Source organism: Euprymna scolopes, chromosome 22, assembly GCF_053919585.1.
Source record: "Euprymna scolopes isolate OS-2025 chromosome 22, ASM5391958v1, whole genome shotgun sequence".
Lineage (NCBI taxonomy): Eukaryota > Metazoa > Mollusca > Cephalopoda > Sepiida > Sepiolidae > Euprymna > Euprymna scolopes.
This window is the reverse complement of record NC_136503.1, coordinates 82,014,390-82,040,542: the sequence shown is the minus strand read 5'-3', so window position 1 is coordinate 82,040,542 and position 26,153 is coordinate 82,014,390. Positions and strand designations below refer to the sequence as shown.

Sequence of the window (26,153 nt, the reverse complement as noted above, 5' to 3'; positions counted from 1 at the left end):
TGCAATTATATTTTTTTGTTTGCGTGAAAATATTAAATAAACAATGCTTAATTAAATGATAATATTGGTAGTTCAAGAAATTAATCTTTCTTCAAGTTATATCGAATTCATGAAAACGGACGTTAGGGGCTTTTTTTCGTAATGTTTCTATAAAAATTATTATTATTTTTTAATTGTTATAATTTACGATGCTTTATTTTCATAAAAAAAGCAAAACTAAATTCATGCACTTTTAAACTACTGAAAACCATAACTTTAGTAAAGGTATTTTTTGTTTAACCGAAATAATACATTTCCCCTAAATAACAGGTTCATTATATTTCGTGATCATCATTTGATAAATACTGAAAATTTCATTCAAATGAGTTAATTTCTTGATTTTTTTGAATTTTTTATTACGTTAAGGGAGAGGGCAAAATTTTTATACATTTTGAGCATCAACATTCATTTTGCACGTACCTAGTTAATATATATACCATTAAATAAAGTAGATGCTTTTTGTCTATTAGTTCTATTTTTAATAATTTCCAACTTCTGAATAATCGTCTTCATTTCTGCCAGGAACCGACCAATATAATCGCCATATTTGTCACAAGTCCGAGTACTTTCCAATCCTTCTGGATTTATCATTAAAACTCTAACCTGATTATAACAAATAACCCTTTCCCCTCCACTGATCTGCTTGATAGGACTAACTTAGTTTATGAATTCAAATGTCCTTTGGGAGATTGTGTCTCCGACAATTAAGGTGTGAAAACGTATACATAGGTTTGACTACCACCACCTTCTCGAGAAGATTAACCATGCATCACTCCGAAAACAGTGCTATATTTAACCACTTGACTAATCAACGTTCGCGTCTCCTGTCACAATTTAGGAAGATTTTAGGGTGCTAGTGCAGAGAGTGATCCGCGCTATTTTTTAAATCGTATTTCCAAGTTTAATTAAAGTTTTATATGTTTTTTTTATTCAATTGTAAGGTTAAAGTACAGAATATGTAGAAAACACCCTCCCCATGTTAAGAATAGCTTTTTAAATAATAACGTTATTATTTACGCCCGGATCACTCTCTGCACTCTGCACTAGTACCGATTTTAGTAAACACATATATACTTGAACAGACCAATAATAAACGAAACTTGAAATACTAGAAGCATTGTTTGAAAAAACTATAAAAATCTACTATGAATAAAATAAACTTTATCAATAGTAGTAACATCTTGAAATGTTTGTAAAGTTATTAAAAAAATTAACCGGTGGAAAAAAGAAAAACAAAAAAACAAAAACACTAATACATTGTTCAAAACTAGATTAATCTATCCCTGATGATGAACCCAGAAGGATCGGAAAATACTCGAACTTATGATAAATATGGCGATTACATCAGCCGGTTCCTGCCAGAAGTGAAGACCGTTATTCAGAAGTTAGAAAGGATAATAAAATAAAAAAATAAAATGATACAGAACTAATAGACAAAAACTGTCTATTTTATTTAACGAAATATGCCTAAGAAAAAAAAAATATACTGTATATATATATATATATATATTAGTGTGTGTGAGTGTAATAATATAAGTCTAATACTGTTAAAATAAATCCAGTTGATACACATAACGATTCTAATTTCGAAACCCATTCTTAACACGAACCATAAACTAAGAAAAAAAAAATCATTTAATGTCAGTAACAGTACAACAACGTCTCGGTATGTACGTGTAAGTCAGTAATCTTTTAAACCAACGCATTTCAGGTGAAAACATTACTTACGTGTCATGTCGAAATTAGTATACATTCCAAAAATTACGAAAAATGATCCAGTAGAAAAATAGTTGCAACTAAAAATAGAATACTTGAGTTTTATCGTATGTTTGAATGTGAGAGAGTTGTGCTCTGTGCGACCAATTCAGGATGATAAAAAAGGGAGATAACCCTCGACTTAGATAAAGGGTCCTTCCACAATCTCAGAACATAATTGTGGATGATTTATATACATTTATAAATATATCTAGTACACCTCCTAACTTGTCATTTTTCGTAATTTTTCAAAATTTATAATAATTTCGACATGACACGTAAAGTACGTAATGTTTTCACCCGAAATGCGTTGGTTTAAAAGATCACCCATCTACACAAGCATCCGGCTCAGTCATTTACGGCGTGTTTCGTGAATTGTAATAGTTCTGGCCGTGCAGGCAGGGTCTCTTCATATAAAAGTACCCCCAAAATAATATAAAAATGGATATTAAAAGCTTTTAAAAAAAGAATCAGCTAAAACTTTCGAGAAACTTAATTCCTTAGTCTTTTTGACGCGTCTCATTAATGTGAAGAAAAGTTTTCATAAAATGAAACACAGATGTAAATAAAAATAGTTAAACTAAAACTTAGATGTTTTTTTTCCTTTACTTAAAAATAGGATATCGCGTGTTGTATTGATACAAGTTTCACACGCACACACGCAGAGACGCGTGTGCGCGCAATAAGCTAACGAAGTGCGTGCAGACCAACAACTGCGAAAAGTTGTTTCACACCCACGATCGAATTTTTAAAAAATCATAAATGAAATCAATTCATCTAGTGTCTCTCAACACACACACACACACACACACACACACACACACACACACACACACACACGGTCTATAATTAAAAATAAATAAATAAAGATATACACAAACAAAATGTTAACAGAACGCAGGTGCTCTTTCTCTTTACTAAACGACAAACTTGGATAATGAAGAATATTCCCTCCTATCCGCTTGATTTTTCAACTTTTCTTTTGGATAAATTTAATTGGTCGCAAATTCTATTTCTGGCCATGAAGTTAACGACCGTGTTTTATATATATATATATATATATATATATATATATATATATATATATATATATATATATATATATATATATATATATATATATATGGTGTTAGTGCAGAGAGTGATCCGCGCTATTTTTTAAATCGTGTTTCCAAGTTTAATTAAAGTTTTATGATATGTTTTTTTTATTCAATTGTAAGGTTGAAGTATAGAATAAGTACAAAATACCCTCCCCTCCGCATGTTAAGAATGGCTTTTTAAATAATAACGTTATTATTTACGTCCGGATAACTCTCTGCACTAGTACCTATATTGCTGTAATTTTGTAATGCAATGCATTACAATATAAAATTTTGACAAAGTTTTAATGCAAAAATAAAGTAAAAAAACAAAAACAAACAAGAAGCGGTTAAAGGAGTTAATAATTTAATAATTATTCACGATAATTATATTATTAATAGGCATAAAGATCACTGAATGTGACTTCCGCAAATTTTAAACCAATTGTTTTTATATTTAAGTCCACAGATTTAAAATAAATATACCTAATTTTACATGTAAATTTCAGATTTATATTAATTTTTATAAAAATGGTGTATTTTAATAAATACAAAACAATTGGTTTTAAACTTAAGGAAATAAGCGAAAATCGCGTTCGATAGACTAATGGATTCGAATAAAAATCTGCCATAAATATTTAATTCTCGCGATTTAAGAATACTTAACAAAAAAATGGCAGCAAAATAATGTTACCAAACGCAATAAAGTTACGTTTCTATCTGTCTGAATAGATTAGTTTTTTTGTTTTTTTTACTTTTTTAAAATTTTTTTAAAAAGTACTTTAAATCACTTTTATTTACATTTTTATCGTTGCTTTCGGTAAAGCCGATAAATTCGACTGAATTGAAACTTCGATAATCGCCCTAAAATTGAAAATTAAACAAAAATACAGCTAATTTACAAATAGGTCGAAAATTTATGTTGAAAACTAAATTTTCGACCAATAGGTGACAATTATTAGCTGTATTTTGTTTTTTATTCTCGATTTTTTTGCGTTATTACTCATAGCACACCAAAGAGTAAAAATCTGGACCATGTTAAATTTATCGTGTTTACAAGATTCGGAAAACAACGATTTTGGTGTTTATGCACCTATGTTACCGCGCTATATTTTTAAAAATAGTATTCTCAAGATAAATTGAAGGTTTACGGTATCTTTTTTTTTATTTTTTATTATCAAATTGTTAGGTGGAAGCACAGAATAATTACAAAACCCCTCCCCATGTTAAGAATGGCTTTCTAAATGTTATTTCAGCGCGGTAACACAAGTACCACAATTTTACTTGGCGACAGAAAAGAAATCGTGAAACCTTAGAATAATTGATTAAAATGACATTTTTTAGATTCATCAGGCAATTTAATATCAATGATAAAAAGTTGAATAAATGTGAAGTCGGGGAGGGGGAGTTTATATATATATATTTTAATCTTGTATTTAAAACACAATAAAAAAGAGAAAGTTTGTCGAGATTTTAACAGTCCACCATCATTTACAAATAAAGTAAAGGAATGTCGAGGAAAAGAAAAAGTTGACGCGAGAAAATATCCGATCAGAGAGGAAATTGACTTTACATCGAGCCAGATATGCAACAGATAGACGACATTTAGAGTAAAATATAAATATATATATATATATATATATATATATATATATATATATATATATACATACAATTATATATATATATATATATATATATATATAACTTTAAATAAAGAGGATTACAAGTTAGAAGCAAGGAGACGAAGTTATTCGAAAAAGAAGTTTGTTGTGTGTGTGTGCGTGTCTCGATTTCAAGTTGGGATAAAACAACAACAAAAAACAGTAAAGTATGATAACCTGACAGTGGGCAAACATACACACAAATATATGTATGTGCGTGTATATATATATATATATATATATATATATATATATATATATATACACGCATTTGTACTTACTTAACTTCTTTCATAAGTATGGGGTAACGAAGTAAAAACCCGTTGGAAATACATGGAGAACTTCGAAGAGAGAGCGGTTTTTGCTCGACCTTCCAGTGCTGAATTACGGAGAGTTTGGTATAAAGACGACTGTATTTTTATTTTTTTTATTTATTTTTTTGTTTGTTTTTCTTTTTTTTTTAGGTGACCTCCAACATCTGGGAAGTACTGGTAGACGCCACAGCTGACAAAGAACTAAGGCGAGAGAGAGAGAGAGAAAGAGAGAGAGAGAGAGAGAGAGGGGGGTATGCAGAATCAGAGAGAGAGAGAGAGAGAGAAAGCGAGAACTTGCTTGACAGAGAGAGAGTGGAGTGGTGGTAATATCAACGACAAGTATGAAGGAGGCCTCTTCCCTCTCTCTCGGAGTGCGCGTTTCAGAGAAACGCGGATTTCTATGTTCGTATGCTGGTTTAGTTTTTCTGCTTTTTGAAACAATAAAGCCGGAGCACTTTCTCCGTCACACACGCATTTTGTTGGTCAAACCACATTTCTTGTTTTATAATATATAAGAAGATGATCGGGCTGAACCTTAAACGAAAAGTTGACTAGAGTACTTAGCTTTATTTATGCAAGCTGGGGAGAAGAGGAAAAAAAAAAAAAAAAAAATTGGCGAGAAGAAAAAATAAATGGAAAAGTAAGTTTTAATTATTTTCATTAGTTCAGTCATTATTTTCATTCGTTGAGTCGGAGAAAAAAAAATGACTTATTTGAGACAACAAAGTCATTGCTAATGCTATTGCTCGACTGGTCGTCAAAAGTGACTCCCCTTTCGTTTTAAAGGGTGGAGATCAGAAATTTCCGACTTTACTGAGGTCGATCCCCTCCCAGTCACTTTTTTTTTTTTTTTTAAGGTTTTTTTTTTCTTTTCATGGCTAAAAATGCCAGCGTACATTGGGATCCTCGACCGTGTACTAAAAATTAATGAGTATTTGGAGCTCTATAATATATATGTAAAAATATATGTAATTCCATTACATCATGAAGAGATTTGGCGAGTAAAAAACATGCCGGACGAACCCATTTCAAGTGTTGAAGGGAAATGAGAAAGCAAATAATCAGACAACCCTCGCTGTCTGCAAAAATAAATAAATATACAACAAATAAATGTTACCAAAGGCAAGATAATTAGTTATTCATCTCTTCTACCTATCTGGATAAGTTTTAAACTTATTTTAAAGCGTTTTTTTTTACTTTGAAACATAAGTAATAAGTAGTTCCAAGTCTGTTTAGTTAGAACGAAAACATATGGCGGTTTCCTTACAGCCATTTGGACACTTGATAATAGCTCAAAAATCGAAAATTATACAGAATACTGATAGAATATTACATTTTCGCACGATTGGTGACATTGGACGGGTGTCAACAGACTTGAAATTATTTTGGGTTCGAAGTAAATAAACGCTTTAGAATAAGTTGAAATTAAAAACAAATATCCAGGCAGGTAGAAGAATAATTTATCTCGCCTTTGGTATTTTTATTTGTTGTATTTTCTGTCACCCCTTTTTTGTGGAAAAAAAAAAAAAATGCCCAGAAATCCTCCCTCTAATAAATAAATAAATAAATAAAAATAAATTAATAAATAAATTAAAAAAAAAACAGTTCCTGTATTTTTCCTTTGGGTCATCAAAAATGATGATGATGATGATGATGATGATGATGATGATGATGATTTTGGAGGATAGAAAATGGACCTTAGGTTTAATTCTGGCAGCCTCGTAACTCTCGCTTCCCTTATTTCGTCCTTTAGTCCTCACGTTTTACAAGCAATGTTTCTGACAAAGGGGGAAGATGTGCTGTTTTTCTTAGGTCGGAATCTATCCATCTTACATTTATCGTTGGCTAATTTTTGACTATGAAGTGGTATCTATTTAGGTAAATTTTTACTTTCTCTCCACTTTAACAATCACCTTTCAAATGACATGTAGGTTTTCGAGTATGCTGAAAACAATCGTCGCATTTAAATTTGGCGCAAACAAGTGATTTCTAAGATGAAAAGAAAGTAAAAATTTACCTTTATTTATTTTCTTTTTTTGGCTATTCACATCAAGTGGCTTTATGCCTTGTCTGGAAACGGTTCCCATAAAAATATAATAATTTATACATGAAAAGTTTAATTACTGGCATAATTCTATGATTATTAATTCGAACACTGGTGAAGCATAATTTCTGGCAGAGTGTGTGCACTACTGCACTAGTATTTGATAAATCCGATGAAAGTTCTATTGAATGATCCGTATTGCGTATGTTCCGGGAATGAACCACCATTTGTTTACAACTAATTTGTTTGAACAGTACAATAATGTACGTATCTGCTATTTTGACTTTTTTTTTTTTCAGTCCAAACTTTTGTTGCTGTTGTGTGTTTTCGGTTAAAACAAATATTGGTGCTAATGCGGAATAGACACCCAAAGAAAGTTTTACGCGTGTTTCGAGAAAATTAGAAGAATGCAAAAAAAAGTTTAGGAGGAGATTTCGTGATTTTCCGGAATAGCCAACAAAACAACAAAAATAAGTTACTGAATTTTTGAGATGAGGATTGACTATTCGTATTATTTGGATTCATCGGACTACTGTTCTCATTTTGAGTGTCATTTTCGCAACACAGCCTTTTCTTTTTTTCTTTTTTTTAACTTAAAAATAAAGATAGTGTAAAACCTGTTGATGCAGAACGAAAAACAAAATGGTGGTTTCAGTCAAATTCGACAAGATACACCTTAAGAAGGTCGGAGGTTATATCGACCGAAACGTTGTGAAAATGACACTCAAGATGAATTCAAATAATGCGAATAACAAAAAAAGGGGGTGAAAAAATAAATATATAACAAATAAATGTTACCAAATGCAAGCTAAGTTACGAACTGATTGAAGCTTTTTTTTTTGTGTGTGTTTACACTTATTAAAAATTTTTTTTTTTTTTTTTTACTTAAAATAAAAGTAGTATAAAACCTGATGTAGAAAGAAAAACAATGTTGGTTTCAGTCGAGGTTCTATAATCACTCAAAAATCGAAAATCAAACAAACTACTGGTAGAACATTATATTTTCGCATAATTAGTGACATTTATTGGATGTATTTCTATCAGAATTTTGTTTAATTTTTGACTTTTGGGCGATTATCGAGACTCAATTGAGATCACCATTTTGTTTTTCGTCTAATTCGAGAGCTTTTACACAATCTTTCCGTTTAAATAATAAAACACTTAAAAATACACACAAAAAATTATCCTAGATTTGCTTTTGGTAATATCTATTTGTTGTGTATTTATTTATTTTTTCACTCGTTTTTTGTTTTGTTAACTATTCTGGAAAATCTCTAGAGATTTTATTGCACTAAAAGAAAGTGGGTAACGTTCAGTTTATCTGTATATCGCGGCTAAGTCTGGAATTTGTAATCAAAACTCGGGAATTTCTGTTAAATTCTTAAACGTCTTTTCTGCATAAGTACAGGGTGGAACGATAAAATTGTCGCATTAGAAAAAACAACCTGATTTCATTTCCGTTTGATGAAAACCGGTTTTCTTTTTCTGTTGCAGACCATTTACTAGTTGGCCAGTTGTGTAAAAATCCCAAGAGCGATAGGAACTTGAAAGCGACACAATGTTCAACGAGTGGATCGGAGATGTGCTACGGTACAACACATGCTCTATACCAATCCAAATTATGACAACAGGACCGTTGCCAGCACCCTCAAAATGCATCGCTGGATTGCCACAAATAACAGGGACGTACCCAAGGTTATGAAAACAAAGTTTCCGGCCACGGTTCTGGTTCTGGGTGTGGTTTCAAGTGAGGGCCACATCATGCCACCTCACATCTTCGAAGTCAGCTTGAAAATCAACACCAAAGTGTATCTGGATGTGCACATACACATACCTAACTTTATACATGAAATGTTTTTTGTCAAAAATCGTTATTTTCTGGTTTGAAATGAAATATTAAACTTAAAATATATTTGTATTACGTGAATTCCTCAGACTACTGTTCTCATCTTGAGAATTATTCGCACAATGTTTCCGTTGAAGGGTGACGTGCTCCAATGTGCTCAACAAGACTCTATCATGTTGACCACGTGGTAATCTATTTAATAGTAGAGATAAAGATTACGTAGGATCTAAGAGTATCACTTCGACCCCTGGTGTGAATGGCACAGGCAGAAGTAACAGCTATCTAAGGAAGTGGAGGTTCAAGGGGCTAACTCCTTCCTTGATTATTCCAGAGTGTTCTATAGACAGGCATTTGGAACATCTTTTTTTATATTCAACTTTCTTCAGATGTATCTTGTCAAATTCTGGAATCTTTCTGTTGAACTCTGGAATTTGTACAGATTTCAAATGGAACACTTTATTTAATGCACAAGGGTAGCATGCTCTTGTTTTGTCAGCCATGACTGGGTAGAAGTCCGAAGTAATTGTATTTTGAGTATTGCCTGCACTGAGGATTGAACCTTCAACCTCCAGAAGAGTATCACTTACAACTAAATTTTACAAAAGTACTTCATGCACTACGCAGGTAGTATCACCAATAACCTGTAACGACGTCTAAGTTGGTTTGGACATACCCTAAGATTAGCCCCAGAGAGAATTGCGAACCAAGTGCTCCATTGGATTCATGATGGACAAAGAAGGAAAGGAAGACCAAAAATGAACTGGAAACAGACATTCAAGAAAGATTTTATTGCAACAGGTAGAAACTGGAGGACTGCTTCAGATCAGAAACAATGGCATGCTTTGACTGTCTCATGCGTTGCAAGACACTGGAGTTCCTAAGTCTAAGTGTAACGTAGTCATAACATGTCAACACTCGGGACCCCACACATTGTATGCAGACAGTCGCAAGGAAACAAAGATAAGGAAAAAATTCGACTAACTTTTATTTGAAACAACAGACATTTATTTACAGGTACTTTCCAGAATAACGTCTTGTCTCTTGTTCTAAAGTCTTCTCGTACTCCAATGTGCTTCACAAGACTCTGCCATGTCAAACACATGTTACTCACGCCTATCTCTCTCTTTTTCTTTTCTTTTTTCTCGTTGTGACGTTACACGGCTCGGTCATTTACATAAAGCTGTTGCCGCTACTGATGCTGCTGCCATATCCACGTCCATGCTCTGTTATAATATGTTTCAATATGGAATTCAGTCTGACAAAACTGACTTATCTCCCTTGACTTAAATTGACTTAAATTAAGGGTCCGCCATTTTTAAACACAAAATCTCAGAAAGTCATTTATTTATAGGTGCTTTCAAGAATAACGTCTTGTCTCTCGTTCCAAAGTCTTTTCCTACTCCAATGTGCTTAACAAGACTCTGCCATGTCGACCACGTGGTACTTTGTTTAATACTAGAAATAGAGATCATGTAAGATCTGAAGGAATATTAAGGGTAGCACTTCAACCTCGTGTGATTTCTTGCGTGAATGGCCCATGGAGATCTAGGAGGTTAATTTAATCCCTTCGTTGATTATCCTAAGTATTTGACAGACATCTGGAACATCTTTTTATAATCCTGAATATAAATATGCTTTTTTCACGAAACTTATTAGTTCAAGACTCTTTATTTGACGATAATTTCCCATTTTCTCTGTTCCTCAAGAAATTTTAGTGTTCTTTTACAATATGAAAAGTGTTGTCTTTTTAAATGTTTATTCCGAAATAAAAGTCACTGTTTTTATTTTTTTTATTTTTAGCCATGGTGGTGTATTTTAGTTAGCCTTTTCAAATATAAAATATTTTTTCACGAGTTTATTTTTGTATTGTGTTCAAATTTTCAAATTGAAACGGATACCGAGAAAAAAAAAATTTCTAATAAAACGTAAATGAATTCATTCGAAATTAAAATTGCACTTTACAAAACTAATCTTGTTATTTCATTTTTCAGGGAGAGGGGGAGGGGCTCATCACATAACAAAAAGAATTTCTCTTCTAGAGGTAGAGTTAAAGGGGTGAGAAACGTAACACTAATCTTGTTATCAACGTAAATACGTTTTTGAGCCCTTTTAAGATTGGGGACAGGCAGAATATCTTTGAGCCACTCAAGGTAAGCAAATCTGTCTCTCAGCAGTATAACAGAGCTGTCACCCAGCTAACAGAATCTGTTGAAAAGATCAGGAGGAGTCAACATCAGGACCCGTCGTCTTTAGGTTGTCTCTGCTTCTTTGTATGGTAAGCAAGGAAATGCAAGTGACGATAAGTGTTATTTCTTTGTGTGTTCTGTGCGAAACTTTCCCTGACTTTGTATGTAACTGCAAGACCTTGCTAAACTCAGTGCCGTGAATGAAAATGCAATCTTGCAGGTCTAGCTTATCTAGAGATAAGTGGGGAGTTGTGTAAAGAAGAAGGGAGCTGTTTAGCAACATCGGTATTTTTTTTTTTTTTTTTTGAAAGTGGGGAGCTGTTAAAATAACCCAAAATAAGAGCTACTCGGCATACGGAGCGCCACTTTACAACAATGACAAGGAGAGAACTTGAATTGATAAAATTAAAAACAGAGTTGGCAAGACTTCTTGACGACAAGAACTCCTTATCTAAAAATAGAAACTCCTTTTGTCTTGCTGACATTCTGAAACTTAACTGATACTCTTGAGATATTAAAGAGATGAATTGGGCAGCTATGAGGAGGAGTCAACTGAGAACTAGATTTTAGTAACCCCCCTCTCCCCTCTCTAAAATAGTTACATGTCAGAGAACTCTAATATGTGTGTAGCATGAATTGAACCAAATGCTATTAAGTACGCGTTATATTAATGATGGAATTATTGGTGGATGGGACCACATCTGGGGGTTCATGCAGCATAATCGTTGAAGCAAACAGGTGAGCAGGATTCCTGTTTGATGGGTTTATTAGTCAAATCAGTTAAGAATAATTACTTTTAAATGCTTATTAGCAGAGCAATCCGGCGTTGCCCGAGGCCATAAAAAAAACTATATTTATGTTAAATAGTGTTACGTTTCTCACCCCCCCCCCCACCCCAACTCCACCTCTAGAAGAGAAATTCTTTTTTTTTATGTGATGAGCCCCCGCCCCCCGGAAAAATAAAACTTAGAAAAAATAAAACATGTTTTCTACATGTTTGAATACCCTATACACAAAATTTCAAATCTGTAAATTAAAAATTCGTTGAGTATACAGGTTGAGAAGTGTCCTCACACACATTCTCACTTTATATATATATATATATATATATATATATATATATATATATATATATATATATATATATAATCTGTAGAAATATATTTACTTATAATATATATCAATCCTTATTTAAGAAGCTCAATGTAATTACAGAGCCATATAGAGAATAAATGACAAAAAAAAATTATATTCCAAAAGAGGAATAAATTAGAAGATGGTCAACATCATGAATTTTGGAATATAACGTTTTGTTATTTATTCTCTCTCTCTCTCTCTCTCTCTCTCTCTCTCTCTCTCTCTCTCTCTCTATCTATCTATCTATATATATATATATTGACACGTCACAACGTTAAAGAGACATCAGTTATATAAATCCTGCTTATATACCGGCCAATCATACAACAATTACATCAATTCACATGTCTATAGATTACTACTGAAAGTACCAAATAAAATTAAGAATGCCCCCAGGGTACTACTGCTAAAACTAAGTTTCTCCCATACCTTCTTTCTTTATAGAAAAAATGACAATAGTTGAGAAACTGAAAATAAAATCCAGAGTTAGTATCTTTTGATTTGAATGAAATACTGACTCATTTTCTGGGCTGTATGTAGACATAACATAAAAAATTGTGTTTAATTCTTGATAACATTCAATGATACAAATAATAATTTGACAGACAAAAAATGAATCTTATTTTTCTAAATTTTACATATTATTTCATCTGGGGTTACGTTGATCCAAAAATAACAACTTAATAGAAGTTTGTTGTGAAGTTTTGAAGCTGAACATACACAGATACAAACACAGACAACTTCCCTTTATATAATAGCCTAGCCTGGGTGCCCGGTGTTGCCTGGGTGTTTGAAGGCATGTGTTGAGCAAAAAAGAAAAATTAAAAAAAAAAAAAAGGAAGGCAGGCTCGAACCCATACCGCGAAGGAGGAAACAAACGTGAAAAAAAAAAAAGAAAAGTGACATCTTTGCGGTTGCGCCTATCGCTAAACCTGAAGTGGCAAAGGTTTAAATTAAGGCCAGTCAATCGAAAAGAGAGGATGATTTCCGAAAAAAGCGACCCCGCCCTTGTAGAAAAGTGCTCAGTTGAGAGTGAAGGGCTTAATAATTTTAGCCAATTTTTCGATACTTGTTGTTCGAAGGGTCGAGCTTCAAAATGATACCAATCCCATGAAAATCCGTCGCTTCTCTCGAGAGTTTTAGGCATACATACATACATACATACATACATACAGACAGGTGAGATTTATACAATGTATTACATTGAAATATCTGCGAATATGGTGTCTGCTTCTCCATTATTTATAGGCTCTAAAACTTTTAGTCAGAATTGCACAAAATTTTATATGAATCTCCCTTGACATTCTCCAAGAGTCATAAAAGGCTTACAATTATAATTCTACTACCACCGCTACGACCAGGAGGTGACGATGGCTTAGTGGTTAATGACAATAGCCTGACAACCTAGGTGTGCCAAGTTAAAATCCACCTCGTTTTACAGAATCATTTTCACTTAGGGATGTTGGCAACCTTCATACTTGGGGGGAAAATATCAGGGAAACGAATGCTAACAATAATCATCTGCATTTCTGAATTTTTGAGATGAGGATTGATTATTCACATTATTTGGATTCTTTAGACTACCGTTCTAATCTTGAATGTCATTTACACAACATTTTGGTTGATGTAACCTCCGACCTTCTCCAAGGGTATCAAGTTGAACTTGAGAATCTTTCTGTTGAACTCTGGAATCTGCATGGAATTTCGAATAGAATCCTTTATTTAATCCTCGGGGGTAGCATATTCTTGATCCATCAGTCATGCAGTTGTATTTTTGAGTGTCACCTGTATTGAAGATTGAACCATCAACCTCCAGAAGAGTGTCATTTACAACTGATTTTTGCCAAGAACTTTATCCACTAGGCAACAGGTCTTTGCAAGGACCTTGCATTCGACAGAAAGATTCCCAAATTCGACAGAAAGATTCATAAGTTCAACAAAATACACCTGAAGAAGGTTGGAGGTTACATTGACCGAAACGTTGTCAAAATAACACTCAAGATGAGAACAGTAGTCTGAAGAATATCATCATTGCGCACAGAAATCACTTTTTCCACTGCTTCAAACGTAATAGATGTATGGAAACTAAAGCCGTTTTCAGGACTGCCAGCAACCATTGTAAGAAAGTAATAAGGAACGCAAGAGAGTTGTATGCTCAATCTGTTAAGTCCAAAGTAGCTGAGCAGCGGCTTGGTTCCCACCAGTTTTGGCAAATAGCAAACAGAATCCTGAACAGAAGCGTGTGCTCCATCCCAACTATTATCAATGGATCTGAGGTAATCTCGTCAGCATCAGACAAAGCCAAACTCTTTGTCAAGAACTTTGCAGCTAATTCTACCCTTTGCGACCAAGACCGCCAACCCCCAATATTTCCTCTTGTATCAGAAAACACGCTATGTGATATACGTATATCTGTACGTGATGTTGCCAAGATAATCAAAAACCTTGATTCCAGTAAAGCAACTGGCCCTGATGGTATTCCAATTATAGTACTCAAAAAACTTCAACCTGAACTAGCGCCCATACTTACAAAACTGTTTAAACGTTGTCTTAAGGAGAATAGTTTCCCATCTCCCTGGAAAATCTCATCCGTATGCCCTGTATTTAAGAATTCAGGTGATCGCTCATCCCCCTCTCAGTACAGGCCAATAAGTCTCCTGTGCGTCATGAGTAAGTTGCTAGAATCTGTATTAAATACAGAAGTAATCAAACATCTCAACAAAAATAACCTTCTTAGTGACACTCAATATGGTTTCCGTTCTGCTAGATCTACAGCAGATGTCCTTACAGTTATATCGCATAGGATTAGCAAATCTCTCGACGGTGGCAATCTTTCTAGGGCAATTGCTCTTGACATATCTAAAGCCTTTGATAGGGTATGGCATAAAGGTTTACTTCATAAGATCGCTAGCTATGGTATAGCTGGAAAAGTCTTCTCAATTATTAAATCATTTCTTTCTGATAGATTCATAAGAGTAGTAGTTGAGGGGCAAAAATCAGAAGCTCACAATATTAATGCCGGTGTCCCTCAGGGATCCATCCTGGGCCCAACTCTTTTCCTGATCTACATTAATGATCTTCCAAATCATATCCTTACATCATTTGTAGACATTTATGCTGACGACACTACCATTTATGGTACCACATCTAAGACAGTAAACGAGCAAGTTCTCTCCAATTCTCTCTCCTCTGATCTTGAGCACGTAGTACAATGGGGAAAGGAGTGGCTGGTTACTTTTAATGCATCTAAAACCAAGCTTCTCTCTTTACATCATCAACATTCTAATCCACATTTGTCATCAATTGAAATGAATGGCTCTCGTCTTCAGGAGGCCTCAAGTTTTGACAAGCTTCTGGGCTTGACCATTACTCCTGATCTTAAATGGAACACGTATATCAAATCTGTTGCCAAGGCCGCTGGAAAAATGGTGGGATCTTTCTATCGATCCAGTAGATATCTCACTGCTGATGCTATTCTCTATCTATATAAGAGCCAGGTACGTCCAAGGATGGAATACTGTTGCCACATCTGGGCAGGAGCTGCTAGAAAGAACTTGTCCTGCCTTGATAGAGTTCAAAATAGACTTCGTAGCCTCGTAGGAGATGTCCTTTTCTCCTCCTTGCAACCTCTATCTCACAGAAGAGATGTTGCGAGTTTGTCTCTGATGTATCGTTATTTTCATGGAAAGTGTTCAACTGAGCTTCAATCTATGGTCCCCCCTCGCCAAACTTTCACAAGAAACACTCGTCTAGCTGTAAACACTATCAATAATTTCCCCCACTCTTTATCTGTGCCTAAACCTAAACGTAGATTCCATGAACAAAGCTTCTTTCTTAGAACTGCACGCCTGTGGAATTGTCTTCCGTTTTCCTGCTTTCCGGCTGACTACAATATGGTTTTGTTCAAGTCTAAAGTAAATAAGTTCTTGATGAGCCGTTCCATATAAGTTATTAAATTTACCAAATTTTCATTACTAATGATTACTATATTGACCAACTTCTACTGTACACTCTTTAACCCTTATCCTTGAGTGGCCTCTGGGCCTTGATAATGTGGTGATGCCTTTGTAAAAAAAAAAAAAAAAAAAAAAAAAAAAAGAATCCAAATAATATTGGGTCATCTGATTTATGTGAAATGAATGTTCCTCCTTCTCCATCTCCTCCTCCTCCTCCTCAAAACAACAACAACAACAACAACAAGGTAACATTTAATGCTGCTAAGATTAAACTTCTTTCCTTTAACAACTACAAAAATCTTCTCAATCACTGATTGCCATGAAAAATAACACCCTAACTGAGAACTCATCTTTCAAACTCCTTGGCCTAACATTCACAGGCAACATGAATTGGAAAAAAAATACATTGTAGGACATTGCCAAGGCTGCTGCAAAGATGATGGGATCCCTTTACCATGCTGGAAAATAACTCACAGAGCATCCTATATTTTTACAAGGTTACAATTCGCCTATGCACGGAGTATTGTTACCACATCTTGGCTGGTACATCTACCACTAGTCTCTCACTCTTAGACAGAGTCTAAAAACGGGTTTCCAATCTAATAGGTTCCACATCTCCAGCTCCGATCACTGCAATATTGCATTCCTGTGTCTGTCTTACAAGTACTTTAATGGAATGTGCTCCGACAAACTTATAGCATTTGTGCCCCTTCGATGTACATAACTACTGACTAACCCATCAAGCAGCAAAATCCCATCTCTTCACCGAGAGATCTACAATATGAGTACAAAATTTTGGAAATCCTACGTGCAGTTCAGTACTTCCTGAATACCTTGAAAGCTGGAGAATTGCAATGAAGATGTGGAAGCAATGGCTAGCAGGAACGATCATAGCAGACAATCTGAACACTTGGTTAGTCTACAGTCAGCAGGAAGTGCCATGTAAAAAATAAAAAAGGCTAAATTCTCTCAAACTTTGATGGCCTTTGATGTTTTCATATTATGCTATCCGGCATCTTTAGAAAGCGATTCAAACTCAACGTTACATATTCGGGACCTTACGTCAGTAGCGATTAAGTTAGCTAGTTTGAATTTTGACAAGGGTTGCATCGAGTGCATGATGATAATTCAGATCTGTAAAACAAAATCGTTCCCATGCTTGAATGAAAGATGGGTGACAAAGTAGGGGCAAAGGTCAAATGGTAAACAAAACAAGAATTGAACGAGATGAGAATATTACGAATGACGTCATGTTTTCGAGTAAGAGAAAACTAAGGTTTTAAGATCAGTTCTCTCTGGAAAACCATGCGAATGAGACACGGTCAATAATGTGGAATAATCTAAGGCGAACATTAATTCGATGTCTGTTAGTCTGTACATCACTCATTTAGTTATGATAGAAAATAAGTTTAAAAAGTAAATAATTAATATAACATTATTCTCTCTCTCCAGAATAAATTCTCTACAAATAAAAACCTTGGAGAAAACTCAGCAGACGTCTCCCTTTCGTCTTTCATGCATGAAAAGTTTTATGTTTTTTTGTAATTAAACAAACGAGACGATTAATGGTCACTTATAAAAAAAGTGGAAAGCGTATAAAAGATCAGCATCTATAAACACCCTGCACATGTATGCAATAAGATTTTTATTAAGTTTATTAATTACTCATTCATGAAAACATTATGTTACATAGTTGTCTGTATAAGTTGCCATTGTCAATAGCTGTTATACACACTGTTATAAAAAATATCCACACATATGAACGCTAGAGACAATCAATATACGTTATATGCACATTCAATGAACTAGACGATCACATAATGTTAAAACACACACACACACACACACACACACACACACACACACACACACACACACACACACACACACACACACATATGTACATATATACTAGAAGGTGTTGCTCCGTACTAAACGTAACGTTAAATTCCTTTAAAAAAAAAAAAATGAAGTAAAAAAATAAAGAAAGAAAGTGAGACATGCGCATGCTTTTCCAAACGTTCACTTTTTGTAAGTAAAAAAAAAAAAAAAAATACTCGAGCTAAGATCGAAACCCAAACCTAAAGACAGACAGTCAAGTACGATAAACATTGGACCAACTGAACACGATCTTTAGAAAGTGTTTTCAAACACCGTGAAACTGTTAACAAACAGATAAAAATCCGATGATCCACACTTAACCAATATTTCAATTTTGACTCCTTAGCAGCCCTTTTTTTCCGGATGAAAACCGAGTGAAAAGTTTTCCACATGTCTGAATACCCTATATAACAAATTTCAAGTCTAAATTAAAAATTCGAGTATATAGGTTGAAAAGTGTCCTCACACACACACATTCTCTCTCTCTCTCTCTCTCTCTCTCTCACACACACGCACACACATATATATATATATATATATATATATATATATATATATATATATTGACACATCACAACATTAAAGAGACATCAGTTATAAAAACCCTGTTTATATACCACCCGATCATACAACAATTACATCAATTCATAAGTTTATTGACTTGCTGTCCACTGTTGTCATGCGGTAAGTGGAGAGGGTGGCTGTTGGAGGACATATGTGTAGGAGCAGAACTTAACTTCATGTCACACTTCCAGGAAAACACAGAAGTGATTGCCTAAAAGCCTATAGGACTTCACCAGTCCCAACATTTGACCCCTAACTTGTTTAATTGTAACCCCTATGTGTGGAGCACAGTAGAGAAAGACACAAACCATGCGGCCTGTAACACTAAAAGACAAGCTGATTGCTAAGATTAAGCTGGAGTCATTTTAGTTTTAAAGTTTTATTTGATGGCACATTTTTTAAACTTATACAAAAAAAGATATAGAATTTTAGTTGTACAGGAGACCAACACTAATTCTTCTTGTTAAATTTTAATTTTTAGTTATTATTGGCAGGGAGACCCGACGTTGCCCGGGATTGAATGATGATCAACGAATATTTCACACTCCTATATTTTTATTGTCATTGAAATTCGTGAAATCGCCTGGGAGGAAGCTTCACATGCCTCCATGCAGTAACTTAGTCCAAAATATATGTTATTCTACATTGCACTCTAGAGAACCTACTGTTTCTTTTATAAAATTATTTTATATAAACTTCTTTCCAGTTAGCAAAATATAATTAAGAAATTTACAAGCGGGGTTTGAACCTACAGACTATGTCATGCAAAAAAAAAAAAAAAAAAAAAAAAAACACACTATCAACTTACCCACAGTAGAATTTTTTTAACGGCCCGTTCTTCTATCATTGTTGCTAAGCAACGACATTGAAAAAATGGTTTTACTGATGATAGATAAATTAAAATAACGGTTTCGATTATTGATTATTGGTAATTATGGGGGGTATTCTGAAACAAAACTTAACTAAGATCACTCCCAGACTTATACACTAAATTTTAAATTGTAAATTTTAAAGAAAATCTGTGCAGCCGTTTTGGAGTCTATAAGAAACAGACTCACACACACATACACAGACAAAGTTGCATTTATATAATCGTAGAGATTCAAAAAGTAGACGTTTTAATCTATTAAAAACAGGCAAAAGTTATAGCCCGTTGACTTTATACCAAACTTCTAGAGTAAATATAGTATGGTGATGATAAATCCTTAACTGCATATCAAATGGATACCATAATACTTAGTTTGCTGCACATTATCATAACAAAGGTCCATACAAAATTTCACCCAGATTTGCCCAGTTATTTACGATAAAAGTGGAACGGGCAGAGAGACTAAGAGAAATATAACATAGATATTTCATATTAGATGTGCCGAACTAATTAACTTTTAATATACAATGTATCAAAGTATGTTATTGCCAATAACATGGTATAACAATGAAAATTGGTAGTTTAATTCCTTATCTTAAATGCTATTTGGGTCTGACTTTGAAAATCCGACAAGATAACTTTATATGTTAGATGAACGGATTCCCCTTTGAGCTGCACATTTTTATAATCATTCGGTGCATCCTGCTAATTATTCTTCTTCTTCATTATTTTCAGTTCCGGCTTCTAGTCAGTGTTACATATATCATTGCTAAATTATTTTGAATGAAACGGTTATATATATTTAAAAGATACTCATTGTCTTTAATAGGATTGTTCAAAAAGAATGCTTTCAAAATATTTTTAGAAACAAGAAATGCTTTTGTTTCATAACTCTTTTGTTATGACATGCAAGTGTTGTCGCATAGGAATATTTCTAAATGCTACACACGTTTCTGATTTTTTGAGATGAGGACTGAGTATTCATATTATTTTGTTTTTTTCGGACTACTGGTCTCATTTTACTGTTATTTTCACAACGTTTCAGCAGATGGATCCTCCAATCTTGTCCTTTTCTTGTATCTCGTTAAACTTTGGAGTCTGCACAGAATTTTGAAGGGAACCATTTATTTAATCCACAGGGCTAGTATGCTCTCTGTCAGACATTATTGAGTAGAAGTCCTAAGTAATTTGTAATTATATTTTGAGTGTTAAAGAGTGTAATTTTACAACTGAAGTATTTTGTCCACTATGCCATGGATCCTAGCGAACAATTTTAGTATGAATTTTAGGAGCCATGAACCTACTTTTGTTTTCTAGATGCACAATATATATGTATATATTATTCATATTTTTCTGCAATATTTTCACCCATGTTGACCCAAAAACGACCTTCTTTAATCAACAGAAAGGGACTCATCTTCCATTATGATAATGCTCATCCTCACACAGCACTACTGACTAAAAATATCCTAGGAGAATTTGGTTGGGAAATCTTGCTCCATCCTGCATATTCTGCTGGCCTAGTTTTTTTCGGATTATAACTTATTTCAAGGATTACAAAACCATTTGGATGGACTTAGATTAATATTACAAGAGGAGATTGAACATAAGTTCGATTCATATTTCACTTGAAAAGCTAAAGAATTTCACAACCTAGACATTTATAAGCTCGTTGACAATCAAATTATAAGGAGCAAAGATCGTTATTGTTATGAATAAAAATTTTCAAGAACAGTTTTTCATTTTCAATATGAAATTTTAAATCGGCAAAAACTTTTGTGCTGCCATAATAAATAAAACTTTTTTTTTTGTTTCAATTATATATGTAGGAAAAATGTAATTTAAAAAATATTATTTGGATTATTTGGATTACTGTTCTCAACTCAAAGTTTCAGACGATGTAACCTTCATGGACTATGATGTATAAATTAAATAAAGAGTTTCGTTTGAAACTCCGTAGTTGAACATAAAGATAGCAAACAACACCAGTACCTCTCCTCTGAAATCAGGAGTGCTCAGTGTTACTAAGCAAAGTGATAAAGAGGGTGAGCGAAAGGGTATTAGAATAGAATTAGAGAGAGAGAGAGAGAGAGAGAGAGAGAGAGAGAGAGAGAGAGAGGACAGTGAGTTGGAGGAAGAAAAACAATCATGTTAAACATAAAGATGGCAAACATCATCAGTACCTTCCCTCTAGAATTTGGAAAGAGTTTGAAAGAGAGAGAAAAGGAGACGGAGGAATAGGGGAGAGAGAGAGAGAGAGAAGAGGAGGCAGAGGGATAGAGGAGAGAGAGAGGAGGAGGAGAAGACAGGAGAGAGATAGAGGGAGAGAATTGGAGGAAGAAAAACAGTCATGTTGACAATTGCAATAAAGTGACTTTTGACAGCCCAGCTCAGGACCTCTTTATTCTATTTTCTGGTGTAGGTGTATGTGAATGAGGAGGGGAGGAGGTGAGTAAATCATAGTAACAGTGGCAGGGAAGAGAAGATTTGGAAGGGGGGGGAGAAGGAGGAGGAAAAGGAGGAGGAAGAAGCCGCTTACCAAACCTGTCAAGTACTGTGGCATGAGCGCATAAACTCAAATTACTAGTCAAACACTATAGCCGGGCAAACATGATACAGTGATCCACTGACACAACAACAAAGGGTCCTGTGTCTCTATCCCACAATTCCACCCCTCACACCGCTCTGTCCACCCCGCATCGCCCACCCTCAAGCAAGCCAGGAAACTCAGTCATAGTGTGTCAGCTTGTCCAGCCTTAAGCATTTATATACCGGTTACCTGATGTTCCAACAACTATGAATGATGGTTTTTACCTGGACAGTTAAGTTAACTTTGTAGATCTACGCTGTCGTCGGCAGTTCAAGTGTAAAGTGGAAGCTCAATATTTGAGCTTATATTCCAATTTGCAGTGACCTTTGAGCCAGAAGGAAAATCTGTTTGAGACTTTATAAAATAAATAAATAGATCAATTATAGTCAAGAGTAACTTAAAGGCACTATTTCATTGGCTATTATACTAAGGTGTAGGGGAGGATGCCACCACTTTTGTTTGATTGGCCACTTTTTCTCTGATGCTTACCATATAATGCTGAGGGCCTAATTAGGAGGCATTAAGTATCATTTTGTTGAGCCTTTGGTATGACTCGAGTGAAGGGATAAGATTTTGCTGCTAGATAAGTTTGTCGAGGGTATATACGTCAAGGGGGTACAAGTACTAGGAGTTCATCAGGGCACATTTATTAAAATACTTGTAAAACAGACATATGGATGCAGCATTGCGGTGATTTGACAGTGGCTGAAGCTTGGTTGATAGTGTGAAACCTATTACATTGAAGACTCTTTTTTGGGCCCCTTCTAAGAAGGAAAGACCAATGGTGTATGCATCAGCCCAGATGTAGCAACAATACTCCTTGTATGAGCGAATAGTGGCTTTGTAGAAATACAGGATACTCTTAGGTGTGAGTAATGTTCTTTCAAATCCCTCCTGACTACTTCCTCTTATGTCATTTTTTTTATATTTCCTGTTAAATGTTAAGCCATTATGTTGAACAAAGATGGTGGCAGTAAATTAAATCGACAAAGAATCAATGCAGTCACAATCTCGAGTGTTGAGTAATTCTTTAGAAAAAAGATGGCGGCATTAGATCGGCAAAGAATCAATATAGTCATGATTCAGCTGTTTCAAGAAGGAGGTTGACAGCGAATTGACTTGAATCCAAAATTCAATATTTTTATAATGAGGTCGGAGGCTTCTCATTGGTTGATTGTCCTAACCGTAGTTATAAATAAGATCGTCCATAGCATCGGGGTCATGCCCTCATTAGTGGTCAAAAACATTTTAACACTTCCTCTCTCAAGTAACCTTGTTACCTCAACTGTTCTACATGTACTAACTCAAACAATCAAACAATTTCAACATGACCATACCAATGACGTCTCCTGTTCTGCATACATCTCCTTATACTGTTTATATTTAATCTACTTCTGACGTCATCAAATCTAAGCCTGTCTTTAAGACTTACATTACACATCCATCGTATCATTCTCATATCATTTCTCTCCATGCAACACATATCCTCAATCCTCACTGGCCAGGCTTCATTTTAATACATCACACACCTGGTAGACTATTCCTTAGGTCAGCAGTGATAAAACTCTGCTGGTTAGTAATGGCAGAACTTTACCAAACTGATTCTACCTTCTAACTTGTATTTGCACCAACAATCGCCCCTCCCTGCACTCTAATTGGTATTACAAAGGTAAAAAAAACAAAACTTCAGGACAACCATAATAGCCTTGCAATTTAGATATACTTTTTCCACATCCGAGTTCTCATCCGTCCTCATTATCTTACACTTCTTTCACAAAAACTGTAATTTCACTACACTTCTTAAAAGAATTTATTGCATGAAATCAATGTATTCAACCCATTAAGTCCCAGGGTATCTAAATTTTTTTACTATTGAGATTAAACTTTGTATAATGACTAAAAATAGGTTAGAAATACACAAATTGAAAGGAATAAGTTATTTTGGTGCTTCTACACTATTGGGACGAAATTTCGGAAATCGTAATACTGAATTTCACATGAAAATAATAGTATCTACGTTTTCCTCATATTTTAAAATGATTATATTAAAAAATTACGAAAACCGACAAGGTAGAAAAAATATTTATTAAAGAAAATACAAACTAGAATTTGATGAAAACGATTGTAAAACACAGAAGATTTCAAAAGGGAGGCAATTTTCCGTTTTGATTTAAACAAGATGGCAGCAATTTTTCACCTGCTAACATGATTAAAAGTTGTTTTGGTTTAATAATTCAGTAATATTCAGGTAATTTCGACAGCATAATTTGGAAGCTAACATTGTAATTTATTAGACTTGACAAAAAAATTAAGTTGAAACCATTGCTTTTTTTTTTTTATCTGAAAACTCCATTTATCGGCTACAAAATCTCGTCCCAATTCTGTAGAAGCGCCGTTATTTTATTTAGAAAGTGAAATATTGACTCCTATAAATAGGACATGTGATATATTTTAGCAATAAAGAGGCTAAACATTCAAGATAAAATGAACACAACGATAAAGAGCTAGATTGCAATTTTGGCAATAAGTTAGTGGTTTACTATTGCAAGACTTATTTTGACATCGTCTTTGATTATTCTGCTTAGCAATTACGTTCTGCACACATACACACATACACACATCAGACTCTTTGATATCTCAGCTAAAGAATCCGCCTTGTTTTACAAACAGTCTATGTTTTTTCTATTGATGTAAACTTCCATTTTAAACACATATGAAAAATATATCTTTTGTGAATTTATGCTTTTGAATTCATTGTTTTGTTTGTCTTTACACAAAGAAACAAACATTTCTCTCTCTCACACATTTAATTATAAACCTAAAAACAATTTTCACTGAAAATGTCTCCCTAAAATCGAACCTTAAAAGGGACCTTTCAAAAGGCCACCGTATATTAACTATAATATCTTAATTGGTTGCAGTCAAATATAAGAGATAATCTATCCAGAAAAGCTTCAGCTTAACCTAAGAAGATTTTCAAAACCTAATAGGTGGTGCCCTTTTCTCTTCCCTGCAACCTCTTTCTCACAGAAGACTCCAATCTATGATTCTCCCTTGCCGAACTGAAAAAAAAAAAAAACACTCGATTAGCTACAATCGCTTAATATATGATTTTCCTCATTCTCTATCTGTGCACAAATGTAAATGCAGTTTCCATGAACAAAACTTATTTCCCAGAACTGCCTGCCTTTGGAACACTGTTCTGCTGGTATACTTTCCAATTAAATACAACATGATGGCCTTTAAATATAATAAAAACAAGTTATTTTTAATCTGTCCCCATAAATAATCAAATTCTACCCAATTGACACCATAAGTGATTGCTACACCACCACCTTACATTCATTAATCATTATCTTCGAGTGATCTTCAGGTCTTAATAAGTGGTTACTCCCAAGTAAAAATAAATAAATAAAATAAATAAAGCTGGTTGAGAATGTTACACATTGATTAGATAATACTTATATATAAAAAGCACTTTGTGTGTGTGTGTTTGTTATGTATGTGAGTTCGTTTTCTATGGACTTCAAAACAGCTGGGCTGATTTTTTTGTGTGTCTGGGAGAGTTCTTAGATGGATTTTGTATCAGAATGCCTCTGTATCAAAAATTGTTAATCGAAAAAATGCAATTAAAGAAAAAACAGTCTGATTATGACCAAATATGACCTTATACAGCCTAACATCACAAATGCATTTGAGAAGTTTTATCATCACACAAGCACAAAGGCTATACATATAAAAATCAACAGTATGTTCTTTGATAAAACAGGGGCACATTCAAAACGAATGTTTCTGTTTAGTGCACAATTGAACCAAACTTTAATTTAAGGAATTATATAAAAAAATAATTTTATAAAATCAACAGTAGGTTCTCTACAGTGCAATGTAGACTACAATGTATTGTGGACTAAGTCACTGCGGGGAGGTATGTGAAACTTTCTCCCGGTGCACTGCAGAGTACCCATGACTAGAGCAGGCAATCAATTGATTTGATTGAAAAATGTGTGATTTCATCGATTTCGATGACAATAAAAGTATTGGAAGTTTTTTTGTTTTTTTTTTAATTACATTTTCACCCCAAACAAGGCAAATTGCCACTTTGGTGTAGGGGGCTACTATCAGGGGCAACAACTACTGGGGAACTATGTAGGGATTTGGGCAGCAAGATGTCAGTTCACGTTACACTTGAACTTCTGCATGTCAGTACTGTTGAGGAAGCAGGGACCTGGA

General features: G+C 34.2%; 1 protein-coding gene across 4 annotated transcripts in view; it reads right to left on the bottom strand.

Annotated features, from left to right (window-relative positions):
• Nucleotides 1-26,153, bottom strand: part of LOC145243507 (sprouty-related, EVH1 domain-containing protein 2-like) — a 275,916-nt gene that overhangs the window by 192,858 nt on the left and 56,905 nt on the right. Inside the window, exon 1 of one of the 4 annotated variants that reach the window (XM_080106473.1) lies at nt 4,819-5,135. The exons of 2 other annotated variants lie outside the window; for them this stretch is intronic. In XM_080106473.1, coding sequence (XP_079962599.1) covers nt 4,819-4,832 — 14 coding nt within the window. In that variant the 5' untranslated portion in view covers nt 4,833-5,135. Of the gene's footprint in view, nt 1-4,818; nt 5,136-26,153 lie in introns of those variants that run through there. One more of the 4 variants, XM_080106471.1, reaches the window with a different exon arrangement.